At 42.2% G+C, this 14,492-nt stretch overlaps 1 protein-coding gene across 1 annotated transcript in view; it reads right to left on the bottom strand.

The window, feature by feature from the left end:
* Nucleotides 1–14,492, bottom strand: part of myo3a (myosin IIIA) — a 458,747-nt gene that overhangs the window by 195,547 nt on the left and 248,708 nt on the right. The window contains exons 15-16 of the mRNA XM_051929020.1: nt 7,757–7,855; nt 7,555–7,669 (exon numbers count right to left, since the gene is read on the bottom strand). Coding sequence (XP_051784980.1) covers nt 7,555–7,669; nt 7,757–7,855 — 214 coding nt within the window. The remainder of the gene's footprint in view (nt 1–7,554; nt 7,670–7,756; nt 7,856–14,492) is intronic.

Genomic DNA, 14,492 nt, shown 5'->3' on the forward strand with positions numbered 1-14,492 from the left:
AGGCACTCGCTTTTGCGCTTGTACAGCACATCTGTCTCTCTTTGCAAGAACCAACAAGTAGTCACCCATCTGGCTCGGAGTGAATTTTCCCTGATATCAGTTTCCCATCACCTTTATATTGTGGCACCCGGATGGGGCTCATGCCCGGTCGGGACGCCCAGGTAGACAGGAGGAGGGCTCATTCCTCCTCCAGACCGCGAGGGGGCGTCCGCCCTGGTTGTACTGGGGGCCACGGGTACAGGGCTTGGAAGCCCAACCCTGTAGGGGCCCGTGGTCACCGCCAAGGGGTGTCCCCCTGCCTGAAGGACCCTGGACCCCCACCAGGAAGTGCTAGGGGGAAGAAGAGAGGGAACACCCGGAGTGCTTCCTGGAGGACAGCCGGCATTTCCGCCACACTGGGGCGTGTCCGCGGGATTGCCTGTGCACACCTGGAACACATCCGGGTATGGATAAAAGGGGCCGCCTCCCTTCATTCGAGGCTGGAGTCGGGTGGAAGCAGGACAAGGTTCAAGAAAGAGAGAAGGAGGCAGTCCGAAGAGGCAGAGTGGTTGGCCTGGACTTTGGGGAAGATTGGGGTTTGTGGCACAATAATTGTAAATAATAGATAGTGTAAATAAACGTGTGGTGGTGAAATTAACATGTTTGCCTGTCTGTGTCCGGGTGAAGTTCTTGATGAAATCTCTCCCCATGCTCATCTCTGACATTGCTTAGATTTGGTGGAAAAAAGTCGAGATGAGAATGTAAAAAATAAATGCGTCTTCACTGACCTTCTGGCTCTCGTGACCTAATATACTTTCAGCACATTCTCCACAAGCTCAATATAATTCTCTGCTCTGTGACTGTCAAGAAAATTCTGGACAACCTGCACGAATGAGGGTGCCGATTCAGTGGGCTTCAGTTTCTTTTTGAACTCATCGTCAAGCATCAGTTCACGGATTTCAGGGCCAACAAAAACACTTTCCTTAATTTTGGCTTCACTTTTCTCGAGACCAAACTCATTTCTTAAATGCTGAAATGCATCGCCTTTACTGTCCAGTCACCCTAGTTGACCAAGACCTGGAACATCATAACTAAAAAATAGGGCGTGCTGGACGATAACTGGAGAGATTTTGTATGGAAGAATGGTCAACAATACCTCCATCCAGAATCCAGACACTCATCAAAGGCTATAGGAGGACAGCGTCGAGAGGCTGTTAGATTTGCAAAAGGAGGCTCAACTAAGTATTGATGTCATATCTCTGTTGGGGTGCCCACATTTATGCACCTGTCTAATTTTGTTATGATGCATATTTTCTGTTAATCCAATAAACTTAATGTCACTGCTGAAATACTACTGTTTCCATAAAGCATGTCAGATATTAAAAGGAAGTTGCTACGTTGAAAGCTCAGCCAATGATAAACAAAAATCCAAAGAATTAAGAGGGGTTCCCAAACTTTTTCATATGACTGTATGTGCAGTCAGTATTAATATGTGTGAAAAACATGGAGGTGCATTCTAATGAGCCGACTTAACATCTGATAAATAGAAAATATGGAAAAAACAAGCAGGCATACTGTATTAGAAACCACATCCATATTTGGTCTAGGAAAACCTGGTTATCCTACACTAGGCCCATTCCAGATCAACAAAATCTTAATACATAATTCGCCAGTCTCCTCACTCACTCACTCACTCACTCATGTCCATCTGAAGCTGAATGCGCAGTCGCCTTCTGTGCACGTCGCCTTCTGCGCATGTCCAAAGCCAAATGCACAGTCGCCTCCTGCGCAGCTGCCCGAAAAACCTTACGAGACTGACATCGCGGCAGGTGGCGGATTTACGGCCGCGAAAATTCAAAGAGAAAGGCGACTTCAACCGACATCCAACCCCAACATCGCGGGAGGCGTCGGATTTACGGCCGCAAAAATTCAAAGAGAAAGGCGACTTCGATTAAAGCTCTAGAGGCCTGAAAGGCGATTTCGACTACAGCTAAAGGCCTAATTACGCATTCATTCAATACACCTATATCAGGTTTGTGGTGCTTATACTTATTACTATTCTACTCGTGCCCGTTTCATCTTATGTTGTCTAGACGGGCTTTTTGTCTAGTTCTCCATAATATTGTAAGTTGTATCCAGCCAAATTTTTCAAGTTAAATTGTGAATTTTCACACTTGGGTAGATTATGTGCATTTAAGACTAAACCAAGAAAGATTTGCACACTTAAATGGCCATCAGACTGTGTAACAAATGATCAAGTCGCTTCGCTGAAGAGGTGACCTATGACGGCTGTGAAGAAAACATCCAAATCATTCCCATTGTTATTAGCCAACCAAACAAACGTGGCGGTCAATGTCAGTCATTTTCTAACCCCTCCTTAGTCCTTAGTAGGGTCACAATGGGGGTGCTGGAGCTTGTCCCAGCCAGCACAGGACACAAGGCAGGAACAAACCCTGGACAGGTCCATCACAGGGGGAACACACACACACACACCCACACTCACATAGACACACACACACACCTCAGTCACACACAGGGAGTAGCATCAACTTGCAGAGCCACAGCACCATACGTCTCTGCAGTTGTAGACCCGCAGTTGCAGACCTGTTAGTGACGTCACCGCAGTTTCAGAAATGACTTCGTAAAATGACTTTCAGAAGGTTTCGGCCAGTCTCGGCAAGTAAGTCAACAGAACTGACATCATCACAGTTTCAGGATGGAGGTTCAGAAGATGACTTTTCAGATGAGGGTTCGGCAGGTCTCGGCAAAGCCTGGAAAGTAACATTGTGTGAAGGACCCATTCAAAACTTAAGCGATAAAAATGAGAATGAGAATGAAAGATTTATCAGTAAAAGACTCAGACTGAACAAGAAACGAGTTTGCTGGAGTTATTGTTCGCTAACTGTCTAGCTTTGCACGGATAAGCAATCGCGAGGGCAGAATAATTACATTTTTTTAAATGTACGATGCATGTGTGCAATATTGTTCTAAACCAATTAAGAATGAACATTTAAACCAATCTAATATTTTTAAACATATATGTGAAGAAAACAATACATATTCTATACCGAATTATGCTACAGTATATATTAATTGCTTTATACAGAACTGCTCCAGTTTTTGTCACTTATCATTATAAACGACGGGCCACCAAAAGAGAAAAAATAAAAATACAACGTCAAATAACAACGTCCCAAGAGCCAGCTTCTGTAGCCGAGGATCGGACTGCCAAAGTCCCCGCCTTCGGCCACCACCCAACTCACACTGCACCCGACCTCCTTGGCCCCTCCCATGGGTGGTGAGCCCATGGGAAGAGGGACCCACGTTGCCTCTTCGGGCTGTGCCCGGCTGAGCCCCATGGGTGCAAGCCCGGCCACCAGGCGCTTGCCATTGAGCCCCACCTCCAGGCCTGGCTCCAGAGGGGGGCCCCGGTGACCCACGTCCGGGCGAGGGAAAACGCTGTCCAAATTTTTTATTCATCATAGGAGGTTATGTTTAACTGCACTTAGGACCAGTTTGCCTTGGGTGGCCCTACCAGGGGGATAAAGCCCCGGACAACAGAGCTCCTAGGATCACTGGGACATGCAAACCCCTCCACCATGATAAGGTGGCAGTTCGATAAAAAAAAATTAATTAAATTAATTAAAGATAGGGTGAGAAGCTCAGTCATCCGGGAGGGGCTCAGAGTAGAGCCGCTGCTCCTCCGCATCGAGAGGAGTCAGATGAAGTGGCTCGGGCATCTGATCAGGATGCCTCCTGGATGCCTCCCTGGTGAGGTCTTCTGGGCACGTCCAACTGGGAGGAGGCCCCGGGGAAGACCCAGGACACGCTGGAGGGACTATGTCTCCCGGTTGGCCTGGGAACGCCTCGGGATTTTCCCGGAAGAGCTAGAAGAAGTGGCCGGGGAGAGGGAAGTCTGGGCATCTCTGCTGAAGCTGCTGCCCCCACGACCCGACCTCGGATAAGCAGAAGAGGATGGATGGATGGACTAATAATAACACAATTTATTTACTGTATACAGGTGCTGGTCATAAAATTAGAATATCATGACAAACTTGATTTATTTCAGTAATTCCATTCAAAAAGTGAAACTTGTATATTAGATTCATTCATTACACACAGACTGATGTATTTCAAATGTTTATTTCTTTTAATGTTGATGATTATAACTGACAACTAATGAAAGTCCCAAATTCAGTATCTCGGAAAATTAGAATATTGTGAAAAGGTTCAATATTGAAGACACCTGGTGCCACACTCTAATCAGCGAATTAACTCAAAACACCTGCAAAAGCCTTTAAATGGTCTCTCAGTCGAGTTCTGTAGGCTACACAATCATGGGGAAGACTGCTGACTTGACAGTTGTCCAAAAGACGACCATTGACACCTTGCACAAGGAGGGCAAGACACAAAAGGTCATTGCTAAAGAGGCTGGCTGTTCACAGAGCTCTGTGTCCAAGCACATTAATAGAGAGGCGAAGGGAAGGACAAGATGTGGTAGAAAAAAGTGGACAAGCAATAGGGATAACCGCGCCCTGGAGAGGATTGGGAAACAAAACCCATTCAAAAATGTGGGGGAGATTCACAAAGAGTGGACTGCAGCTGGAGTCAGTGCTTCAAGAACCACCACACACAGACGTATGCAAGACATGGGTTTCAGCTGTCGCATTCCTTGTGTCAAGCCACTCTTGAACAAGAGACAGCGTCAGAAGTGTCTCGCCTGGGCTAAAGACAAAAAGGACTGGACTGCTGCTTTCTGATGAAAGAAAATTTTGCATTTCCTTTGGAAATCAAGGTCCCAGAGCCTGGAGGAAGAGAGGAGAGGCACAGAATCCACGTTGCGTGAGGTCCAGTGTAAAGTTTCCACAGTCAGTGATGGTTTGGGGTGCCATGTCATCTGCTGGTGTTGGTCCATTGTGTTTTCTGAGGTCCAAAGTCAACGCAGCCGTCTACCAGGAAGTTTTAGAGCACTTCATGCTTCCTGCTGCTGACGAACTTTATGGAGATGCAGATTTCATTTTCCAACAGGACCTGGCACCTGCACACAGTGCCAAAGCTACCAGTACCTGGTTTAAGGACCATGGTATCCCTGTTCTTGATTGGCCCGCAAACTTGCATGATCTTAACCCCATAGAAAATCTATGGGGTATTGTGAAGAGGAAGATGCAATACGCCAGACCCAACAATTCAGAAGAGCTGAAGGCCACTATCAGAGCAACATGGGCTCTCATAACACCTGAGCAGTGCCACAGACTGATCGACTCCATGCCATGCCGCATTGCTGCAGTAATCCAGGCCAAAGGAGCCCCAACTAAATATTGAGTGCTGTACATGCTCATACTTTTCATGTTCATACCTTTCAGTTGGCCAACATTTCTAAAAATCCTTTTTTTGCATTGGTCTTAATTGATATTCTAATTTTCCGAGATACTGAATTTGGGACTTTCATTAGTTGTCAGTTATAATCCTCAACATTAAAAGAAATAAACATTTGAAATACATCAGTCTGTGTGTAGTGAGTGAATCTAATATACAAGTTTCACTTTTTGAATGGAATTACTGAAATAAATCAACTTTGTCATGATATTCTAATTTTATGACCAGCACCTGTATAACACCCTTCCTTTGCCCAAAATTCAGAAAGAACAGTACCTATGTAACATTGGCTATAAATAATATCTTCAGTAAATAAAGATAAATACAGGATACACAAAACATCCAAATAAAATAAAAGACAATAATCCAGACTAAAATACAACATATAATATTACAAGGAAATCTTGAACAAATAACATAATTTGTCATAAAAACGCAAACCCTGAGTTCCTAAATTTAATCACTTTTATTTTTAACATGTTAGTAAACTGTAATTATAATTATTTTGTACATTTTATTTCAGTGATGTCAGTTCTGATGATTTACTTGCCGAGACTGGCCGAAACCTTTCGAAAGTAATTTTACGAAGTCAGTCCTGAAACTGCGGTGACGTCACGTCCGGGTCTGCAACTGCGGGTCTACAACTGCGGTGAGGTATGGTGCTGTGGCTCTGCAAGCGGATATTATTGCACACAGGAGCCAACGTAACATCGCCAATCCACCTAACTTGCATGTCTTTGGACTGTGGGAGGAAACCGGAGCACCCGGAGGAAACCCACAAAGACGTGCTAACTGAACATTCTTGTTGTGTCTGTGTTTGCTTTTCTTGGAGAACTACAGCTTTAGAGCATTAGGAAAAATTTAATGAGAACAAGCCATTCGGGGGAACAAAGCTTTCCGGTCCTATCCACTTAATTCCTCAAAAAAACATCATGACTAGTTCTGACCGTCCATAGAGTCCAGCTGTCTACCACACTGCTTGTTCACTTATTCCATAGTTCTTCGTGGGAAGAAAAGCTTCATAATTTACCCTTAAGTTTTCAAGCAGTTATTTCAAAGTCAAGTTAAAGTTTTAAAATTTTAAGGTTGTAAAGTGTAATCAATTACATCTTGCCTGAAGAAGGGGCCTGAGTTGCCTCGAAAGCTTGCATATTGTAATCTTTTTAGTTAGCCAATAAAAGGGGTCATTTTGCTTGACTTCTCACTACATTCATCATGGCTAACATGGTACAACACCCAAGTACTATAAACATACAAGGTTTGAAAGTAAAGTCATTTTAAAGTAACAGCATCACTCCACTGTACTAATTCCTTTCATAATTTTGAACACTTCGATCACTACACCTCTTCATCTCTTTTTGGTTAAACTGAAAAGGTTCAGCTCCTTCAATCTTTCCTTTTTCTAGCACTTTCTTATAGCCCATAGACAAAAGCTGTACGTTTTTACTCTGATATCACTAACTATTATAACGCATGAGTTGCTGGAGGACCTCCTCTCAGGCTCAGTCAAGGTATTCAATAACCTGCTGAAATGAGAGGGGATGCTGCCATTAACACTGTCATCTCCTTTTTTCCCCCAAAGTGCCAAGAAGCAACCCGTTGAAGGCATTTACCTCAGCCCGTTCCAGTCAAGCCACCATAAATCCCTGGGCATCCCAGAAGGAGGTGTCACTTTTGGTCAGAGCAACCCGCGAGATGGAGCTCCACTATCTTTAGATAGTGGAACCTTACCAAAATCCTCTTACTGAATCCCGGCAGGAGGGTCACATGCAAATGAGTGAAATTTTCAGGTCTTTTTTTCTTTATATTTCATGTCTTTGGATGAATACATGGGATGACCTGGTTGGCGCCCCAACAGTTCTGAACTGTCATTAGCTATAGCTATGATGGACTGGTGTCCTCTCCAAGGTTGGTTCCTGTCTTGCACTTGATTCGGCCAAGACTGGGTCCTGATCCCCTGTGACCATGGATTGCATTAAATAGTTTGAGAATGTTACGTTATTACAGACCATCCCAGATATTTTGTCTTTCCTTTGCCTAGAAAAGCACAAGACGTGAACTGAATATCAAACTCTGGATGGATTGCAATACAAGAAATCACAGGAGATTCACGCAAAAGTCATATGCCAGTCTTAAAATAGACAATCCAGAATTCGATTTCCCCCCTGCTTGAACATCATGACCCAGAATTGTACCAACCTCCAGACTGAATCCAATGACTTTGAAGCACTGCTCCACAAGGTTGAAGTGCTCCTTATAAAATGCATTGTTCACAATATCTGGCGCCAATTTCACATGTTCATTTTGCAAATATCTAAAAATAAAAAATAACACGTCAGACAAGCACTATACACAATACTGAATTGTTGGAAGATCTCAATATTTTTATGCCTAAGGTTACCTTGGAGTTTTGCTTTCGGATAATTTGTAATGGGCGAGCTTCTTCCGTTCTGCAAGACCAGCATAAACATAATAGAAAATGTGAAAATTCTTCTCCCAACTGTGAAAAGAAAAAGGAGAAAGACAGAGAGAGGGGACCATTAAAATACATCCAAAGAACCATCTATGCAATCTTCACTTAAATTTCCACCTGCTTTTCCCAGTGAGACCCCTGTGCTACACAGAAGAGGCAATCCTATCTCAGCACCTCTTGTGGACTTATCAGAAGCTTCCAGGACATTCTCGAGGGTCTTGTCTGAATGGGCCATCCTTAGTGCATATCCCCATTGGAGTAGGCATTCTAACTTCATGTCTTAACCACTTCAAGTGGTTCCTCCTCCTAGTAGTCATTTATTTAGTAATGGCACAGGGGTTGATTCTATCACTTGGTGACTAAGACTGAATCCTGGCTTTGGATCAGACTTATAAAACTTGCATAGTCATAAAAAGAGACCTAGAATGTGGACACGCAGCTTTATATGCAAAAGTCGGGATTTATAAAAGAAAACCTTGTTGGAAAGCTTGTGCATATTTAGAGCCAAACTGACCAATCCGTACACAACATTTTAGAGAAAGTGGAAAATGGCGACACCCTTGGTCAAGTAGGGAACTGCAGCCAAACCAGCTAACTGACGGCTCACGCATATAATAATTCACATCATCAGGAAAAGCAGAAACAAAATGGTGATGATGGTGATGACTTGGTAGAAGGAGCTACCTAAAGTAGTGCTTAACTGACATGGATTTGTCTCTCCCACTTTGCTCTTTTTAGAAGAACACCACCACGCTCAAGAAAATGTATCCGTTAAGAAAATGAGCGATTAAGAGTTTGTCATTTTGTGGTGTACCTTTGGTAACGCATGCTTGGTTCTTCCTGGCTGCTGTTTGTTCATTAGATTTGGTTTTCTTCATTTAATTACACACACTTAATGAAAGATACTTCGTGGCAGTAGATCAATAGCAACTGCCCCATCAAAGAATAACAAATGAACTTCTGTACATGTACTTTCAGCAGTTGACTCTTGTGCCACTGCAAACAATGAAGGTATCCTCAATAAAGATATCCTATCCTCTCCTATTCGTGGACTTTCTCAAGTCACTCATACTTCTTGAAGGTGAGCGGAGGCTGAGCAGTTTGGTTTTATGCCAGGGGGAGGAGCACCAGAAGTGAGAAAAGAGAAGAAAGATCTAAAGGAGAAGAAGGTAAAGGGACAGTGGAATGGGGTGTCACGGACATGCTCATGGGAGGCAGCTAAAGAGCTCAAAAAAGGATAATTCCATGTCGGACCAGGAGGTGCACTGAAGCTTTCCCTTTTTCCTCTGCAGACCGACCACGGGAAATTCTGCCTGGACTCGATGACATTACTTCTGGTTCTGGGCCTAACGGCATCACTTCCGGTTCCGGGACTGACAACATCACTTCCGGTTCCAGACCCCAAACACATCACTTCCGGTTCCTGCCCCAATGACATCACTTCCCCTGTCTGGCTTTAAAACCACCATGTTTTGTCTGTCTTGCCAGTTCTTTTCTGGACTAATGTCTGTAAAGACCATTCAACCCAACCTTTGCTTTTCTGACAGCCGATTTTCAAGTATACTGGTGGCTGCCCCCAAATCTTTTTGCTGTGTTGTTTGAATCATTTCATTGGGGGAAAGAAAGAATTAAGAGGGATTCAGCATCATAGCATCTAAGTACCACAGCAGAAGGACTTTTCCAAAACATGTGGAGGAAAGTGTCCAGGGGCTTCATGTATAAACGGTGCACACGCACAAAAATGTTGCGTACGCCTATTTCCACGCTCAAATCGCCATGTATAAAACTAAAACTTGGTGTAAAGCCATGCTCATTTTCACGGTAGCTCAAACCCTGGCGTACGCAAGTTCTTGCTCAGTTTGCAGACTGGCGGCACCCAGTGTCAAAGCAGTGCTTTTGTGCCAGTGTGGTTTCCCTTTCTTTTTTAGATTCACATCCCTGACGTGGCTTTATCATATACACTGAAATTAACTGCATATTGTTTATTAGTTTAATGCATGTGATTGTAATTAACCTGTAACATAATAATGGTCCACAGAATGGTCAAACTATTCCAAATACCATAGCTGCTTTAGTGTTGTTACTCTCACTGCACCTTCTTCTACTTCTTTCAGCTGCTACCGTTAGGGGTTGCCACAGCGGATCATCTTTTTCCATATTGCTTGCACTGCACTACTCGGAGTATTTATATCACTGTATCTGACTATGAATCACAGCTCTACAGCAACTGACTGGAAAGAGAATTATTGGTATACAGAATCAAGCACATGCTGCCTCAGCCATGCTGTCTGTTGAACTGCTCTCATGCGACAAACGTTTCAGAGCCTTTCCTGTATGGACCTTGCGGTTCAGAAACAGTTTCATCTCAAGAACTCTAAACGCACTCAATCAGTCCATCAAATGCTCCTTATAGAACTGTTTGTACTTATAAGTACAATTACCTCACTGTAAAATTGCGATACAGTTAGTTATAATATTGCACAACCTGAGCCACTTTATAAAGCGCATATTTACATATGATGACGATATCATTTTTAAGATGAAATGCAGCACAATATGTTTATTATATTAAACAGATAAAACTTTAACTTCATTTAAAAAATCTATATTGTTAATAATTAAACATGTGAGGACACAGTGTCTCAGTGCTAACGAGGAGCATTCCATTCATGAATTGTTCCTACCTCGTGCTGTATTCTTACTGGGGCTGGCGCGACACTGGAAGGATAGACGGATAGAATAATTAAACATGTACTACGAAGAAATTTCAATGTTCCTTAAAAGTTTTGAAGAATTGGCGTTCTAAGCTTACAGATGGCTTAATGTCTATTGCAGAGCTGATTGCGGGGCGATTGGGTATTTGGAGAAAGAAAAGGATGGACAGGATTTGGGGGTTAGTAAGTTTGAAAGAGACAGTACTGCTGCAATAAATTATTTCATCAAAGGTCGCACAGCAAGCATATTGCGTGAGACATAAACAATCACTGCGCCACTGTATTCCTATGTTTAATAACATGCTTTAACTCCTATCATCATTAAAATGATATCAAGTATACATCTCAGTATTTTAATTATTCACAGAGCTGTAATATCATGAATGTAATGAATTTTGTGTCCAGTCGGAGGAAGAGAAAGCCCGTTTAAGAAGTGATTCACACGCATAGAGCACATAGAAGAACACATACAAAACAAAGCATGTAACATGCTACTTTAGTTACGATGGGATTTGAGAAACTAATAAATTAAATGAGTTTATGATGACGTTTACGATGTTCTACTTTAATGACAAAATAAACCACGTGATTAAAATGGAGATTTTGAGATTAAAGTTGACATTTCGAGCTATTTTCTCACTGTGTCCCTATTTTTTTTTCTTTTCTCTGTACCCTAATAAGCTTTCATATGACACTCAGATGGTGGGCTATGACTCGCCTTTTCACGGCGACCTTGATATCTGACAACTTCTTTTTTATTTCGGGCACTGTGCGACTTTGTGAACTTGAGCTTTCAAGTTTCTCCGACACTCTATGTCACTCGATAAACTTCCTTTTGTTGCTTATACCATTGTTTAAACCAACAAATTGTACGTTTTTCTTTGCCTCCACATAGTATTCGCTGAAATTCTTCTATTTTCCCTCGTGCTTTTGCCATTGTCTTTTCACAGAATGCTGAGCTTAAGGGCTATTTATATTGATTTGCATATTCAAAGAGGTGTAATTCTGGGAGGAGTCGGGGAATGGCAGCAGGCGTGTGCAAGTGCATTACTTTTCACACTGACCGCGATTTATGGAGCGTAAGAATGTGGAAGTTGGCAAACGCACAGATTTATGCATCTGGATTTTTTTGTGCGTACACACATTTCCGCTTTTGTCCGTATGCCATGTTTTAGTGTGAATTCTACGCACAGCGTTATGCATGAGGCTCCAGGACTTTAAGAGGACAAAAATGATCTCATTCTAGTTTCATTAGATAGCACCACTGGGTTAGATTAGGGTATAGTCTATGAACAAATTTAAACTATGTGTGCTGGTGATTAGGATTTTTAGGGCAATATTTGATATTTAGAAGTATGGTTTTATGCCAGGGAGAGGACCAACTGATGCAGTCTTTGCATTGAGACAGTTGATAAGGAAGTATTGAGAAAAACAGAAATGTCTGCATATGGTTATTTATTCATTTGGAGAAGCGTGAACATTACGTCAACAGGTCTGAAGGTGATGAGAAAGAGAAAGGAGGACCAGAGAAGTGTGTGAGGATCGTCCAGGATATGATGAGGACCCGGGGTAACAGCAGTGTTGTGGTAACAGACAAGATCTCAGTTTAAGGAGGTCTGCACCAGGAATTGTCTTGAAGGCCTGACCTCTTTGATCTGGTTATGGATGTGTTGAGTCATTGGATAAAAGACCAACCTCCCTGGTGCAGATTTGCTGATGACATTGTGTTGTGTAGGAAGTTGAGAAACGTTGGAAGAATGGAGATGGGCTTTGGAAGACAGAGGATTGAAGATAAATAGAAAGATGACAGAATGGATGAGAGTTAATGAAGATCAGATTAGCCTGCAGGGGGAGCAATTGAAAAGAGTAGATAAGATTAAATATCTAGGATCAGTGGTAGCCCAAGATGGAAAATTAGATGCAGAGAGAACCCATAGTGTCGATGGAAGAATTAGAAGAAGGTATCAGGAATATTGTGTGATCGAAGAATTAAGGAGAAGGTTCAAGGTACGCTTTGTAAGACCGGCAAAGATGTATGGAGCTGAGACATGGTGGGCAGTAAAGGGAGCACAGGAGAAGAAGTTGGATGTGGTAGAAATGATAATGTTGAGGTAGATGTGTGGAGTAACAAAAAAGGACAGAATAAGAAACAAGAGAATGAGAGGTACAGCTTGGGAGAGATATCTAAGAATGTTCAAGAAAGTAGACTGATGTAGTATTGACATGTGATGACGAGAGACATTGAAGATGTGGGCAAAAGAGTGATGGCAATGTATGTACAGGGAAATAGAAAGAGAGGAAGGCTGAAGAAGAGGTGGATGGATAAAGTAAAAGAAAATCTGGCCTCACGCCAACAGTAGCAAACCTTTTTGTCATATCGTGGTATTTCCCTTTACTTACCCTTTACCTAGGGGGAAGTGTACTCATCAGGTTCATTACTGGGTTGGTTTACTGTTGCACCTTAAGATTATCACACATCTACATAAATATACACATACACACAGACCCTAACCACAACTGTGTCCTATGAATGGCACACACACATCTGGTTAACCTCTGGCACTTTAAATAACACAAGTGCCTTAGGAATAACACAGCCTGTCACTCTCTCAGCACTCCAAGAAACATACGTATTATCGGCACAAACAACATACGATGTTTTAAATATATCTCAGAACTAAATATTACTTTTAGTCTCCAGGAATATATTCAGACATACAAAGGTTCAGCATCCTTGACTATAGGCCATTTATCAGCCAAGAATGCCTTACTTTATGTACTGTCACCCTCAGCCTTAATAAACCTTGCAGCACAGAGCGTAAGGCAAACCACCGGCTGCATCAGTTGCTCAAAGAAATCTACCTTATTACTTCAATCACTCTAGACATGAAGACAAAGCATTGAAAATTAAAAAGCAGCATGGTATTTATTACATGAATAATAATACCAAATAGAACAAAGAATAACAGAAAATAAGACTGATAGTAAAGTCTGGATATATATAGTCTTTAGAAAAAGTTTACAAAAAAGTAAAGATGACAAGTATCAATGTCACAGGCGGCTTGTGATCGAGCACTCGAAGTTGTTCATTAGATGCTTTTCTGATGATCAGATGGAAATGGACACACGTTGCTGGTGCCTCCCTCTGATGTCGTTCCATTCTCTTCCTTTCTTCCTCTTCCCTCTGAAGTCGCTCTTCAGACGAGGCATATTTATTGTAAAATTCTACTGGGGGTTTCACAACATGTGATTGTTAGATATTCCGATTGGCTGGCTGTCTATATCATGAATGAATTCACTCATCCGTTTTCCCAAACAATAAAACTTTTTGATTTTGCTTAGCACCTACTAGCATGTCTTCCATTCCCAGGCTGTAAACCCATTTAGCAACTTGTTGTCCCAGGAGCCCATCCTTTCTCAGGTTATAAGGTAATTGATAACCTGAGGCATTGTCATGTCTTCCTCTTTTTGTCTGAACAGCTGTTTTAAAAGTGAGGTACAATTGGGAAGAGGATATGCTTTGATGTGTCCTGTGTTTAAGTTCATCTAGTGTTGTCTTGAGCAAAATACAATGAAAATTTATACCAAAATTTACAGATTTTGCACCCCACAACACTCTTAAAATGGACTCCTGATATACAGGGCCTGTGAAAAGTACAGAATGTCAAATCCCAGACACAACTACTCAGACACAAGTCCCAGGTGCCAATGCAAGGTTTATGATAATAAATTACTCACGTATAAGTCGGGTCTTGAAACCTGAAAAATCTATCAAAAAATCAGATCCAGACTTATACACCCATTCAAAAATGTGACCCTTAATTTTTTTTTTTTCATCGTCTTGCTTCCTCCAATCTCGCACCAGTTTGTCAGACATATTAAATTTTGTTGCAGCAGCACAGTTACCAGTTTCTTTCGCTACTTCAATGACTTTTAATTCAAAACTAGCT

Source organism: Erpetoichthys calabaricus, chromosome 6, assembly GCF_900747795.2.
Source record: "Erpetoichthys calabaricus chromosome 6, fErpCal1.3, whole genome shotgun sequence".
Classification (NCBI taxonomy): domain Eukaryota; kingdom Metazoa; phylum Chordata; class Cladistia; order Polypteriformes; family Polypteridae; genus Erpetoichthys; species Erpetoichthys calabaricus.